The sequence below is a fragment of the Equus quagga genome, chromosome 5 (genome assembly GCF_021613505.1).
Source record: "Equus quagga isolate Etosha38 chromosome 5, UCLA_HA_Equagga_1.0, whole genome shotgun sequence".
Taxonomy (NCBI): Eukaryota; Metazoa; Chordata; class Mammalia; order Perissodactyla; family Equidae; genus Equus; species Equus quagga.
Window position 1 is genome coordinate 23554018 of NC_060271.1, and position 14382 is coordinate 23568399.

The following is a 14382-nucleotide window of genomic DNA, read 5'->3' on the forward strand; positions in this document are numbered from 1 at the left end:
TCTCTAGTAACTTCCCTCACCCTATAAGACCATATTCAAACATTTCTTTAGCACCTACTATGTGCCAGGCACTGTGTTGGGTGTTGTGGATAAAGATGAATTAAAAGTGTCGTGGTCTCTGCCCTCAGGAAATTTGGTTGTAGTGGTCCAGGTGCTCAAGCCCCAGTTAGGGCTCGAGCCTCATCAGGACCCTGTTTTCCTTCCTAGCAATGTGTTCTCCGTCTCCCTTTTGCAGCCTGTATTGGTCAGGGTTCTCCAGAGAAACAGGCCTATCTGGGGTGTGTGACACGCCCTGAGACTCTGCCTGTGGCTCCTGTGGCACTCCTGCCTCCTGTCGAGCTGTTTTCTACTTTGCTCAGTTTCCTTTGCAGGCGATCTGCCCTTCAAAAGCTGGAATTTACTCCTCAGCACTCTTCTCTTGCTTTTCTTGTGGTTTTTAACCTTTTGGGAGGGGGTCATGACCCTTTGTGAACCTGGTGAGAGCGATGGATCCTCCCAAAATTGATTACATATACGCAATATTTGGCATGTCATTTCTGTGGGTTCACAGACTGCATGAAGTTTATATCCACCCTCCACCACCTCACTGACCAGGCAAAGTCCTGCTCACCCTTGAGAGCCAGGTCGGGGATATGCCACTCCCTCTGGGAAGCCCTCCTTAACCCACTGTCTCCCCAGGGGAGGGTAGATGCCCCTCTGGCTGGCCTCTATCTCAGCACCAGCCCACTGTGTTGTAACGGTCCCTGCTCTCCTACTAGACTGTGAGGTGAGCCCCCTGAGACCAGGGAACTTACCATACCGTATGCCTTGTATGTCATCAGCACATAGCAGAGTGCCTAGCACACAGAAGGCGCTTAGTGAATATTTAACAAAAAGTAATATATGAATCTATTTTCAAAGTAACCTTCTTCATACATGTTGAAATCCTTGCATTACAGAGGTAGAAACTGAGGCTCAGAGTGAATTGTCCAGAGTAAGGATAGGGCAGAGCTGAGCTTTAAATCCTGGTCTGCTGGCCTCCATAGCCCGTTCTCGTCCCAGTGCGTCAGGCTGTCTTGAACCCCTTTAGTCCATTAACAGCACGTCTCCGCTCTGCCCAGCTTTCTCCACTAGAGTCAGGGATGCTACTATTGAGATTTATAAAAGAGAACTGATCAGAAAGTTACCACAGCTGGCCAGCAAAAACTGGGTCCTGCCTGCTCTTGTTCCCCCACCCCAATCCACACTATTTGGGTTTGGGGTGGGTCCCAATGGATCCAAGTGTTGGATAAGAGAGCGTCCCTCATGGTTCCTCATCTTCTCACAACAAAAATCCAGAGCCCAGGGAGAGGACTGTCAAAAGCATCAAGTGGGAGCTCAATGCAAAGAGACCAGGGTTCCAGGCAGGTCCTAACTAGAACTAAGGACTAGGGAGCAAAGCAGAAGCCCCAGCATCCATCCATTCATCTCACTCACTCGTTGGTTCATTCACTCAGCAAATATTTATCGAGCTTTTCCTATATGTCAGGCACTGGTTCAGACACCAAGGAGACAGTAAGGAACAAAACCGGGTCCCTGCCCTCATGGAGCTTACGTTCAGGTGAAGGGAGACAAGCAATGAACAAGTGGAGACGTGCGTGTAGACGTGCGTGTGTCCATTGCTGTGGAGAACAGCAGAGCAGGGCGAGGGGCCTGAGCCATGCTGGCGAGGGTGTTTGTTGGCTCGTAAGGGAAGCCTCACTGAGATGGTGATTTTTCAGGAGAAACCTGAGGATACAAGGGCAGGAGCCAAGGGATACTCTGGCAGAGAGGAAAGTGAGTGCAAAGGCCCTTGGGCCAGCACTTGCTTGGTGTGTTTGAGAAACCTCAGAGACCTGTGCCCTGAGTGGAGTGAGCTCCCCTACTGGGAGGACACAGGAAAGCTGGGACAGAGGGTAAGTGTGAGGGCTCTGGGACCAGGCCTGCGAGCACCAGGTCCTCTTCCTCTTCCCTGCCCACAGTTGAACAAATTACAAAACAAAACAGAGCTGTAAGTGGATGCCAAAATAGCACCTTTGTTACTGATAAGAGCTAAGTTGGAAACCATAGCTTAATATGAGAGCCAATTGGGGTCAGCTAAATCCACCCCAGAATGGGGTGGATTCACACACCATCAGAGGCAGCCCTGCACTGCAGCAGGCATCCCTCTGTTCTGGGGAGAGCCTGACTCTGGAGGAGCAGCAGGGAACATTGCTGCCTGCAGGCAGCCAAGACCCAAGAGGAAGAAGGCAGAGCTGAGCCAGTGGCTCCTCATTCTTCCCAGAATGAGGACGCAGATTGCACAGTGGAACACCCCACGTTACCTGGGGCGGAGTAAGCAGGAGACCATAGAAAAATGCCAGGAATTACGCAGATTGAACTCCCTTCACGTGGAAAGCTTGAGGGGAGGGGCTGTGCTCTCCTAGTAACTCAGGTCCCCACAGTTTGCCTGCCACTGGTCTGCAGGGAGACCCAGCCCTCCGCTCAGGCTCGGTTAGTATTGACTCTGGTTCTGTCATGATTGGCCCAGGAACTAGGCTGAGTCTGAATCAGCCGAGGGGTGGTCATCAGTATATCCAGCAATGAGGAGTGGAGGAGGGGAGCCACGGGGATCAGAGACAGGAAATGAAGCAGGACTGACAACCTGGACAACAGAGAATTACAGTCCAGGCCTATGGGAAGTCAGAGAATGATTTCTCTCAAGTTGTCCAAGCTATGGATGTACCTTCAAAGAAAAAGGCATGTCCCCATTCTGAATTCAGGAAATAAAGTTTTTGCAGCAAAGAAGACCAAAGTTAGACTTAGGGCTAACCTTGCTGGACACGAACAATGCCAGGTGAGAAGGGGATGAACTTTTGGGGTGTGGAATGGCGGGAGGACTTACCTGTCTTCTGTTTTGGTTGCAGCGATTACGTGTGGACACCCAGGCAACCCCATCAACGGCCTCACTCAGGGCAGCCAGTTTAACCTCAACGATGTGGTCAAGTTTGTTTGCAACCCTGGGTATGTGGCTGAGGGGGCTGCGAGGTCCCAGTGCCTGGCCAGCGGGCAGTGGAGTGACACGCTGCCCACCTGCCGAAGTGAGTCAGCCTTCTTGTCCCACTTCACCCCAGTCGTCTGCCACCTGTGGTTCAGTAGCCCATGAGCAGAAGCCAGTGAATTCAGTCCTGGCATTGTTTTGACTCTATTTGGACAGAAAAAAAAAAAAATGGGGCTTTCTCAACTTTTAGATACAGCCGAGTAAAATTTCATCGTTGGTTATATCAGGAAAGCAAACCAAGTCTCACCTTTCGAAATAGAAATGGAAAATAATTCTTGTTTACATTTCATAGAATAAGTAATTCATCATTATCAAATAGAACCCATTCTTAATGAAAGAAAAAAACAGAAGGGTTTAGAATAAAAAGTAAAAAGCGGGGAGTCTACGGATTGAGATGAAGGGGATGGGGAGAGAAGAAACCAAGGCATCAAGAGACAGACTCTGTGTAGAGGATGTTCCAGCCCCATGTGGACTATTTAGGAAATAGCTTCTAAAGGCTTTTCGCGTAAAGGACAAATGGAGCTTTGGACCTCTTACCGAGAATGGTCTGGAAGGCTCAGAGTCCTTTGAGGGGAGAGTCAGAGTGGGCTGAACATGAGCGAGTCCAGCTCCGATCTGGAGGTTGATCAAGTCTTCATAGCCATGAGGGCTGAAATTCCTTGGGATGATGGCTCCTTGTTGCAGTATTTAGGGTGCATGGTGATTGGCTGTGCAATGTGTCACGAGTCATTTGTAACTAGTATTAAAGGACCAACATTTTCAAATGATTTTTTTAAAATGAATCAAGATACATTGACAACTAACCCTAAAATAGCATCCCTGTCTTCACATGTCAAGATGCCATTTTGAGTCAGAGAAGGTTCCAGAGAACACAAGGAAAAGCCCCATGGCTTTGCGTTGTGCCTGCTTTCCATCAGGCAGGGACCAGTCGAGAACTGCTGCTTTGGGTGTTGTTATCCCATGTCCCCTTCTCCTCAAATACTGTGCTCCATCTCCCCAACACAGTGTCCTGTCTCTCTCCTGTAACTTCCGCTCCCACTCCCACCAGCCCGTTCCCAGGGCAACGTGTTCAAGGGCAGGTCTCGGAATCAGAGGGCTGGGGTAAAATCCTTAGACATCCTGGCCCCCAAGACTGCTCCCCACCAGCCCATTCTCTACCCTGACAGAGTGACCTGTCTAAAATGCGGATATGATCAAGTCGCTCACTCTCGGTTTAAGATGCCTTGCCAGACTCCCCACTGCCCTTCAGAGAACGGTACTCTCCTCCGCTGGTTTACTGGACCCGTGGGGCCTGGCCCAGCCTCCTGTCCAGCCTCATTCTTCTCCGCTTCCTCTGCCCCCAGCCTCACTTCTGCACTGAGTCGCAGCCACACTGAATCTGTTCCATTTGCTGACACATGCCCTGCACCCATGCACCCCAGGGCACTCCCACGGTTTCCTCCAGTGCATTCTTCTCTGTCCTCCTCACCACCCACTCTTTATCTGGGTGACTTCTACTCAACCATCAAGAGTCAGCTTAAATGTTACTTCTTCAGGGGAGACTTTCCTGCTCCACACTCTGCACTGGGCTAGAGTCTTTGCTTTGTGCTTCCAGAACATTCTCTGCTGCCCCTATCAGACCACTTATCAAACAGGATAATTGCTTGTTTGTCCTTTTCTCTCTAGACCAGCAGTTCTCAACTAAGGATGATTTTACCCATCCCTTTGCCCTAATAGGGGACAAATGTCTGGAGACATTTTTGGAGAGTTTCTATTGGCATCTAGTGGGTTGAGGCCAGGGATGCTGTTAAACATCCTACAATGCACAGGACCACCCCCTACAACAAAGAAGTATCAGCCCAAAATGTCCATAGTGTCGAGGTGGAGAAATCCTACTCTAGATTGTAAATTCTGTGATATCCTTGCTCCCCAGCACTGTGGTTGGCACGCAACATTATCACAATAAATGTTGTGAATGAATAAATACTACCTACTTGTTTTATGATGCCAAACTCTCTGAACCTCAGAGAAGTTCAGCAAAGGTAAAAATACCCTTCACTTTAAAAGCTTAGGGCCAGCCTGGTGGGTAGTGGTTAAGTTCACACGCTCTGCTTTGGTGGCCTGGGGTTCTCCAGTTCGGATCCTGGGCATGGACCTAGCACCACTCATGAAGCCATGCTGAGGCAGCATCCAATATAGATGAAGTAAAAGGATATACAACTAGGATATACAACTATATACTGGGGCTTTGGGGAGAAAAAAACAAGGAAGATTGGCAAAAGATGTTAGCTCAAAGTCAATTTTCCTCACCAAAAAAAGCACAAAGAATAAAAAATAAATTTAAAACAAAAGCATCATAGATTTAAAATACCTGTCGTACCCACCTCATTCAGTGCATGTGAGACTCAGGTAAGATAATGGATGTGAAAGTGTTTGAAAAGCAAAAGTACACATCACGCGTTATGAATAATATTGTCATTATCCTAAAATCTCACTCTGATTTTGAGTTAAGCTGCTTTGGAAACACTTTAACATTTGAAAGTCAAATTTATCCCCCAGGATATTAATTTCTCCCTGAAATACTCATAAAAGTGATTAAAGCCGTTCCAAAGAGCCCAAGCCTTGTTCAAGTCAGCTCAGATGCATCAGTTTTGTAACTGACCGGCTTTGTGATGGGAGACACCTTGTGCCTGGGATCGGGCACACAGGGCCGAGGCATGCATGCCCTCAAAGGACCCATGTATTCAAGCAAATCCCAATCTAAGCTGATAAACACAGTAATAGAGGTTTTTTCAAGGGAGCACTGAGGAGGGAGAGGTTAACCAGTCTAGGAGGCAGGGGGAAGACTTCTCCAGGGAGATGCTGTCTAGCTGAACACGGAAGAATGAATCCCTTAACTAGGTGGTCAAAGTCGGGGAAGAAGGGCAGCAGCCTCAGAACCAGCTCACCCTCCCAGACCAGATCTGCTTTATGTTGCCTGTTTTGGTCCTGAAATTTTGCTGTGCTGGGAATTTGGCCCTGTTGGGATTTCTGAATTCTTATTTGAAAGCGTAAGAAAATCTTTACATCCAGGTTTCCTCCTCTAATCGTCCCCATTCCATTGCAGTCATCAACTGCACAGATCCTGGGCACCAAGAAAACAGCATTCGTCAAGTCCATGCCAGCGGCCCGCACAGGTTCAGCTATGGCACCACTGTGTCCTACCAGTGCAACCATGGCTTCTACGTCCTGGGCACCCCGGTGCTCAGCTGCCAGGGAGATGGCACATGGGACCGTCCCCGCCCCCAGTGTCTCTGTAAGTAGATGGTATCTGCTCAAAATGATCACCTGTGCACCCTGACAGGGTGGGCCGTGTCAAAGAACAGTCCTCCTCTGTGTGTGTGTGTGTGTGTGTGACATTGCGATGACAGCCACTCTGGTTGCTCCTTGGATGTCAGAGCCCTTCTTGGGCCCCTGTTGGGTTAGTTGACATAACACTCTACTCACTTCCTTCCTGGCTAGAGGCCTATTCTCTTTCCTCTCTAGTACTGCCACCAACCTCTGCAGCCTTCAGGGGTCCCTTCCTTAAGAACTGGCTGCCTCATGGGACGCTGTCTCCCATTTGACCCCTTCCTTGCTTTTCCAGAAAGACAACATGAACCCCTTTCCTTTGAAGGACTGAAGCAGAAATGCCACCAAGTCTGGAGGCTGACCAACCTGGGTTTGAATTCTGACCTTGCCACTACACAAGCTTTGTGGCTTGAGAGAAGTCCATTTGCTGCTCAGAGCTCCATTCTTCATCTATAAAAATGACACTAATACCTATTCTCTAGGGTTCTTAGAAGATTAAATGAGAAAACCCATGAAAAGTGCCTAGTGTGGTATCTGCTACTCAGTAAACAATAACTGCTTAAACCATTATTAGGAAAAAATATGGGGACAACATGTAGAAAAAAAGATAGAGGAAGTGCTCAGGATCCTGACATCTGGTTGCTAGCCTCACACATCCTTATATGAAGGTCAGTGCCTTGGTCTCCTGCTCTCTCCTCTTCTTCCTGAAGGTGAGTCCTGAGGATTACTCTCTCCCCCATCTTCCTGGTAGTAGACGCAAAGATGCAATCCGTTGGGATTAATGGCTATTGAGTTGGGACCATTCAGCAGACCACTTATCTTTGGTGGATCATATACATTTTGTAGGCCCTCCAGTCAGATGACACCATCTCTTTATGCCCTCGGACCTCTTGGTATAACAGGAGACTAGTACAGCCACTCACTGCCCTTATTTCCCTTGTTTGGGGACGCCAACCTGGCCATCCAGCCCATGATGACTGACAGATTGTTTGGGGTTGGAAATGGACAGCTGCCTTGTACAGTGGCGCCAGCTGAGAGTCAGAGCGCTCGGTGGTTTCAGATTGTATCTTCTGGTAAAATGAAGCTTTTATCCTAATCAAATGACCCTATCTGTAGTGACTTTTTACCCCAAAGCTTACTTATCTGATGTTAATATCAATATCAATATAATTAATTAATATATAGTTATATTAATATAATTTATAACCAGCCTCCTTTGTTTAGCATTTGAACAATATATTTTTTATCATTTTACTTTTAACTGTTCTGTATGTAAAAAGCATATAACTAGGGTGTCTTTAAACTTGACAATCTTTTCTTTCAACTGGTAGATTTAATCCCATTGGCATTTTTCTTCTCTTTTTTTAGTGAAATATAGTTCACATAGCATAAAATTCACTCTTTTAAAATTTATAATTCAGTGATTTTAATATATTCACAAAGTTGTGGAATCATCACCACTATCTAATTCCAAGAGCATTTTTTCATCACCCTAAAAGGAAACCCTGTGGCAGTCATTTCCCATTCCACACCACCACTCTATCCCCTGGTGACCATCAATCTACTTTCTGTTTATAGATTTGCCTATTCTGGACATTTCATATAAATGGATGTATTTGGCTTTTCATGGCTTTTTGTCTTCCACTTAGCATGAGGTTTTCAAAGTTTATCTATGTGGTAGCTTGTATCAGCACTTCATTTCTTTTTGCGATCAAATACTATTCCATGTAAGGATATACACACTTTGTTTATCCATTCATCAGTTGATTGAAATTTAAATCATTTCCATTTTTTGGCTATTATGAGTAATGTTGCTGTGAACATTTATGTACAAGTTTTTGTGTGAATATATATTGTCAGTTCTCTTGGGTATACACCTAGGAGTGGAATTGTTGGGTCATATGGTAACTCTATGTTTAACTTTTCGCAGTTAACTATTTTCTAAAGTGGCTGCACCATTTTACATTCCCACCAGCAGTGTACGAGAGATCCGATTTCTCAGCATCTTCACCTACACTTGCCATTGTCCATTTTTTCATTATAGCCATTCTAGTGCGTGTGAAGTGGTATATCACTCGTAGGTTTGGTTTTCTTGCTGAGGAATATTAGCCCTGTGCTAACATCTGTGCCAATCTTCCTCCACTTTACATGTGGTTTACCACCACAGCATGGCTGACAAGTGGTTCAGGTCTGTGCCCAGGATCCAAACCTGCAGACCCAGGCCACCAAAGCAGAGCATGCCAAGCTTAACCACTACACCATGGGGCCAGCCCCTCACTGTGGTTTTCATTTGCATTTCCCTAATGACTAAACATGTTGAGCATCTTTTTCTGTACTTACTGGCCATTGGTATCTCTTCTTTAGAGCAACATCTATTCAAGTTCTTTGCTCATTTTTTAATTGGGTTGTTTGTCGTTGTATTGTTGAGTTTTAACAGTTCTTTATATATTCTGGATTCTGCACCCTATCAGATATATAGTTTGCAAAATTTTTCTCCCATTCTGTAGATTATCTTTTCACTTTCTTGATAACATTCTTTGATGCATAAAAGTTTTTAATTTTAATGAAGTCTAATTTATGTATTTTTTCTTTTGTTGCTTGTGCCTTTGGTGGAATATTTAAGAAACCATTGCCTAGTCGAATGTCATATCGTAATCCAAGACCATGTCATCTGTGAATAGACACAGTTTTACTTCTTCCTTTCCAACCTGGATGCCTTTTTTTTTTTTTTTTTTTTTTTGCTTAATTACCCTAGCTAGAACTTCTAGCACAACGTTGAATAGAAGTGGTAAAACAGACATTCTTGTCTTGTTCCTGATCTCAAGAGAAAAACTTTCAGTCTTTCACCACTAGGGATGATGTTAGCTTGAGGGTTTTGTAGCTTCCCTTATCAGACTGAGGAAGTTCCCTCCTATTCCTGGTTTGCTGAACATCTTTATCACGAAAAGGTTTTTGATTCTGTCAAATGCTTTTTCTGCATCTACTAAGATGATCATGTGGGTTTTTTCCCCTCATTCTATTAATATGATGTATTACATTGATTGTTTTTCATATGTTTGAACCACTCTTGTGTTCCTGGAGCAAATCACATTTGGTCATGGTGTAATCCTTTTAATATGCTGCTGAATTTGGGTTGCCAGTATTTGTTGAGTATTTTTGCAACTATGTGTTCATTAGAGATATTGGCCTGTAGTTTCCTTGTGATGTCTTTGGCTTTACTATCAGGGTAATACTGGCCTCACAGAATGATTTGAGAAGTGTCCCTCTTCTATTTTTTAGGAATAGTTTGAGAAACATTGGTGTTATTTCTTCTTTAAAAAATTAGTAGAATTCAACAGTGAAATTATCTGGTCCCGGGCTTTTCTTTGTTAAAGGTTTTTTGATTATTGATTTGTTTGTTATAATTCTTTATTTGTTATAATTCTATTCAGATATTCCATTTCTTCTTGAGTCAGTTTTGGTAGGAGTCAGTTTGTGTTCTAGGAATTTGTCCGTTCCCTCTAGGTTATCTAATTTATTGGCATACAGCTGTTCATGTTCATAGTATTCTCCTAGAATTCTTTTTATTCCAGTAAGTTTGGCTAGCAGTAGTGTTCCCACTTTCATTCCTGATTTTAATAATTTGTATCATCTCTCTCTCGTCTCTTCTCTCTCTCTCTCTCATCAGACTAGCTGCGTACTTGTCAATTTTGTTGATATTTGCAAAGAATCAACTTTTGGTTTCGTTTATTTTCTCTATTGTTTTTCTATTTTCTATTTCATTTGTCTCTGTTCTAATCTTTACTATTTTCTTTCTTCTTCTTTCTTTGGGTTTGGTTTGCTCTTCTGTTTCTAGTTTCCTAAGGGAGAAGTTTAGCTTGTTGGTTTGAGATCTCTGTTCTTTTTAATGTAGGCATTTACAGCTATAAATTCTCTTCTGAGCACTGGTTTCCCTGCATCTCATAAGTTTTGTTATGTTTTCATTTTTGTTCACCTTAAAGTATTTTCTAATTTCTCTTCTGACTTCTTCTTTGACATACTGGTTATTTAGAAGTGTGTTGTTTAACTTCAATATATTTGTGAGTTTTCCAAATTTCCTTCTGTTATTGATTTCTAATTTCATTGCATTGTGTTTGAAGAACATACTTTGTGTGATTTCATTCTTTTTAAATTCATGGAGACTTATTTTATGGCCTAACATATGGTCCATTCTGGAGAATATTCCATGTGCGCTTGAGAAGAGTGTGTATTCTGCTGTTATTGGGTGGAGAGTTCTATAGATGAATGTTAGGGTTAGTTGGTTTATGGTGTTTCTCACTATACTTGCTTGTTGATCTTCTATCTAGTTGTTCTATCCATAATTTAAAGTGAGTGTTGAAATCTCATACTATTATTGTTGATTTGTCTATTTCTCCTTTCAAGTCTGCTATGTTTTGCTTTATGTATTTGGGGGCTACGTTGTTAGGTGCATATATGTTTATAACTGTTATATCTTCTTGATAGATGGATCTTTTTTTCATTATAAAATGTCCTTCTTGTGTCTAGTAACAATTTTTGTCTTAAAGTCTATCTCGTGTGATATTAGGATAGCTACTTCAGCTCTTTTTTGGTTACTGTATGCATGGTACATCTTTTTCCATCGTTTTACTTTCTTTTTCCTTTTTTGTTAATCTTTTTACTTTCAATCCATTTGTGTCTTTGAATCTAAACTGTGTGCCTCATAGACAGCATATGGGTGGAACATGTTTTTTATCCATTTTGTTAATATCCTCCTTTTATGTGTTTAATTCACACTTAATGTAATTACTGATAAGGTAGGTTTTATGTCTGCCATTTTGCTATTGTTTCACGTATGTATGAATCTTACGTTTTTTCTAGGTATCTTATGTCCTTATATCTGCTGATTCTCACTCATGGGGACTTGTTTCTCATGTGATTTATTATGTTTATATTGTGATCTCTTTTTTGACTGATCTTAACCTATGGGAACCATGAATCAGGCTCTCAGTCTGGTAGAAGCCAAAGTCTAAAAACAGGCTAGTCATTATCTCTCAGAAAAATGGTTAATTCTCAACAGTTGCTGATATTTTCTATTCTAGAAAGCCAGTGGTCACCACTTCTTTTTCTCATTGGGATTTACAAGTTGCTAAACTCTACTTACACCAATTACTGAGATCACCACATTATATTGTTAGTAGGGACATAGAAACCAACAGGCAGAACAGTTTCTTCTTTTTGGAGCAAGTTTTCCCCGAGCAAACCCCATTGAAAGACAGAAGTTTTATTACTTACTCTGAATATGAGCTTCTGCAAGATTCCTAGAAAGGGGATGTACTAACATCAGAACTCAGTAAGCCTAGTCACTTATTGATGGGGGAAAATACAGAAGTTTTTCCCTAGTTTTGGTGAGAATATTTCCAAAACACCAGACTCTGAGGAACTTTCCACTGGCTGCAGGGTTCTAGATCCCAGGTGACTCCCAGTGAAGTCCTTTTCACTGATGTTTCATGATAATCATGACATCGTTTTAGTGAACTAACTGTATTTCTACTTCTGGCAGATCAATGTACCTGTGAATAGGGTTTTGGCCAGTTGCAGAGGACTTTACATATCCCCTGGTCAACTGAGTTAGTGAAAAAGCAGCTGCCCCTTCCAGGTGAAGGCAAACTGCTTTAATTGGTATAGATCTGCAGGAACCAAGGCAAATGCATGGTCCAGGTCTATTATTATATGTCATTTCCCTGCTAAAGTGCTTTAGAAGCTCTGGAGGCTGGCTGGCCATTAGTACAACTCTCACGCTTGGGGTCTAGGAACCAGTGTGGGGCTTCCTTTCATATTCCTGTGAGACTCAGCATAGCCCACACCCAACCACGCATTGCTGATTTGTATTATTATTTTTTGCTTAATTACAATTTTATGCTTTCTCATTCCCCTTTTATATGTGTATTCTCTGTAATACAAGAAAATTTGCTAATAATAGGAGTGCTAAATATCTATCTTGCCTGTTTTTAGGTACACATTTAAGCTTAATTTGCAGTTAGCAGCTAGAGAGCCACTGCAGAAACTGGAACGGTGCAAAGAGATCACATTTGGACATGGGCGTGAACATTAAAAACATTTTAAAATTTTTGATGTTGACAAATTGGGAAATACAGCAACAGCTATTCCTCTTCTCTCTGTTCTTCACTTCCTTGATTTTTATGCAAACATACACTGAATGTAAGTTGTTTCTCTTTACTGCTATCATGTGTCTTTTTCTTATCAATAGCAGCCAAATGGTATTGTCACTGTTTTGTCTTTTGACGCAAACATTATTATGGTGGACATCTTCCTTCTTTAAAAGAACAAACCACAGGAAGGGAATAAAACAATGGAGCATACTCTGGTTACTAATTTTACAGACACCCAAATAGCCTAGATAAAACCAGTGAAAAAACATAATTTCAGGCATTGCATATACTTTTTCAGAGTTCATTAGACATTACCATAATTTTAACACTATCCTCAAATTCCCCAAAGAAAAATTGTAAAGGCGAATAAGAACATCAGAAAAAACAGCCAACTGCCATCACAGAAATCATTATGGGTGGCCAGCATGTGTGTGTACGTATGGACACCAATAGACATAAACAAAAATGTCCCCATCAGCATTATTCATAAAAGTCTAGAACTGGGAACATCAGCAGGAAATGGATCAATAAAATGTGCTATATTCACACAGTGGTGTGACAGCCAACCTTGAAGATGGCCCCAGTGACCCCTACCTCACCGTATTCGTGCCTTTATGTAGTATTTTCCTACATGGTACCAGAGTTGGTCTGTGTGAAGCGGTGGTGCAACTTCCTAAGCTAGGTCACAGAAGACATTTCCATCTCCACTTTGCTTTCTTGAGTCACTTTAGAGGAAGCCAGTCAAGCCATCAGGTGCCTGCAGCCACAGCCACCATCATGACTGCAGCCTCACGAGGGATCTTGAGCCACAACTACCGGGCTAAGCCATTCCCAAATTCCCAACCCACAGAAACCATGAGCAATAATAAATGCCTGTTGTGGTCTAAGCTTTGGGGTAGTTTATTATACAGCAATAAATAACGAATACAAATGTTACCCTGTATAGCAGGGTCAGGAAACTTTGGCTCATGGGCCAAATCCAGCCTATGGCCTGTTTTTGTATGGCCCTTGAGCTAAGAATGGGACTTGTCTATTTTTAAAGTATTGTACCAAAAAAAGTGAAAAAAAGAACAAGAAACAAAGAAGAATATGCAACAGACTGGAAGTAGCCCTCAAAGCCTAAAATATTTACTATCTGGCCCCTTACAGAAAATGTTTGCCAGCCTCTGGTATATTACAATGATAATAAATTACTGCTACACACAGCATAGATGAATATCACAGACATAATGTTGAGTGAAATAAGCTAAGTGCAAAAGAATATGTACTTTAAGATTCCATTTATATAAAATCAAAAGCAGGCAAACTGATTAATGGTGTAAGAAGTCAAGACAGGGGTTAACTTTGGGGAAGAGGAGGTGAGAGGGAGGTGATAGGGATAGCGATGGGGAGAGGGCATGACAGGGCTTCTGAGATGCCGGTGATATTCTATGTCTTCATCTGGGTGGTGGTTCCATGAGTATATTCACTTTCTGACAATTCATTTTGCTGTACACTGTGTGTTTTTCTGTATATGTGTTGTATTTCCATTAAAAACAAGTTTATTAGAGAATTCAAAGTGGACAGTTTCTAGAAGTCCAAATCTTTCTAATAGGCAATCATAGAATCATTTAAACTATAATTGGAAACTCCATTCCTTTCAGAAGGACAGAATTCATTGGTAGTATTAAAACAGCGTTGCAGAAGGGAGTTCATTACGGTGCTTAGGCGTGTGGCCTCTGGAGCCAACCTGCCTGGTTACAAGAACTAATTCTACCGTTAAATAGGTCTGTGACCTTGGCTAAGTTCCTTTTCCTCACCGTGCCTCATTTTCTTCATCAGTAAGATGGAGATTAAAATGGTGCCTACTTCATAGGATTGTCTTAAGGAATAGATAGTATAATCCTT

At 42.6% G+C, this 14382-nt stretch overlaps 1 protein-coding gene across 1 annotated transcript in view; it reads left to right on the top strand.

The window, feature by feature from the left end:
• CSMD2 (CUB and Sushi multiple domains 2) overlaps positions 1 to 14382 on the top strand; it is a 585891-nt gene that overhangs the window by 535582 nt on the left and 35927 nt on the right. The window contains exons 54-55 of the mRNA XM_046662326.1: positions 2904 to 3077; positions 6123 to 6311. Of these exons, the coding sequence (XP_046518282.1) occupies positions 2904 to 3077; positions 6123 to 6311 (363 nt within the window). The remainder of the gene's footprint in view (positions 1 to 2903; positions 3078 to 6122; positions 6312 to 14382) is intronic.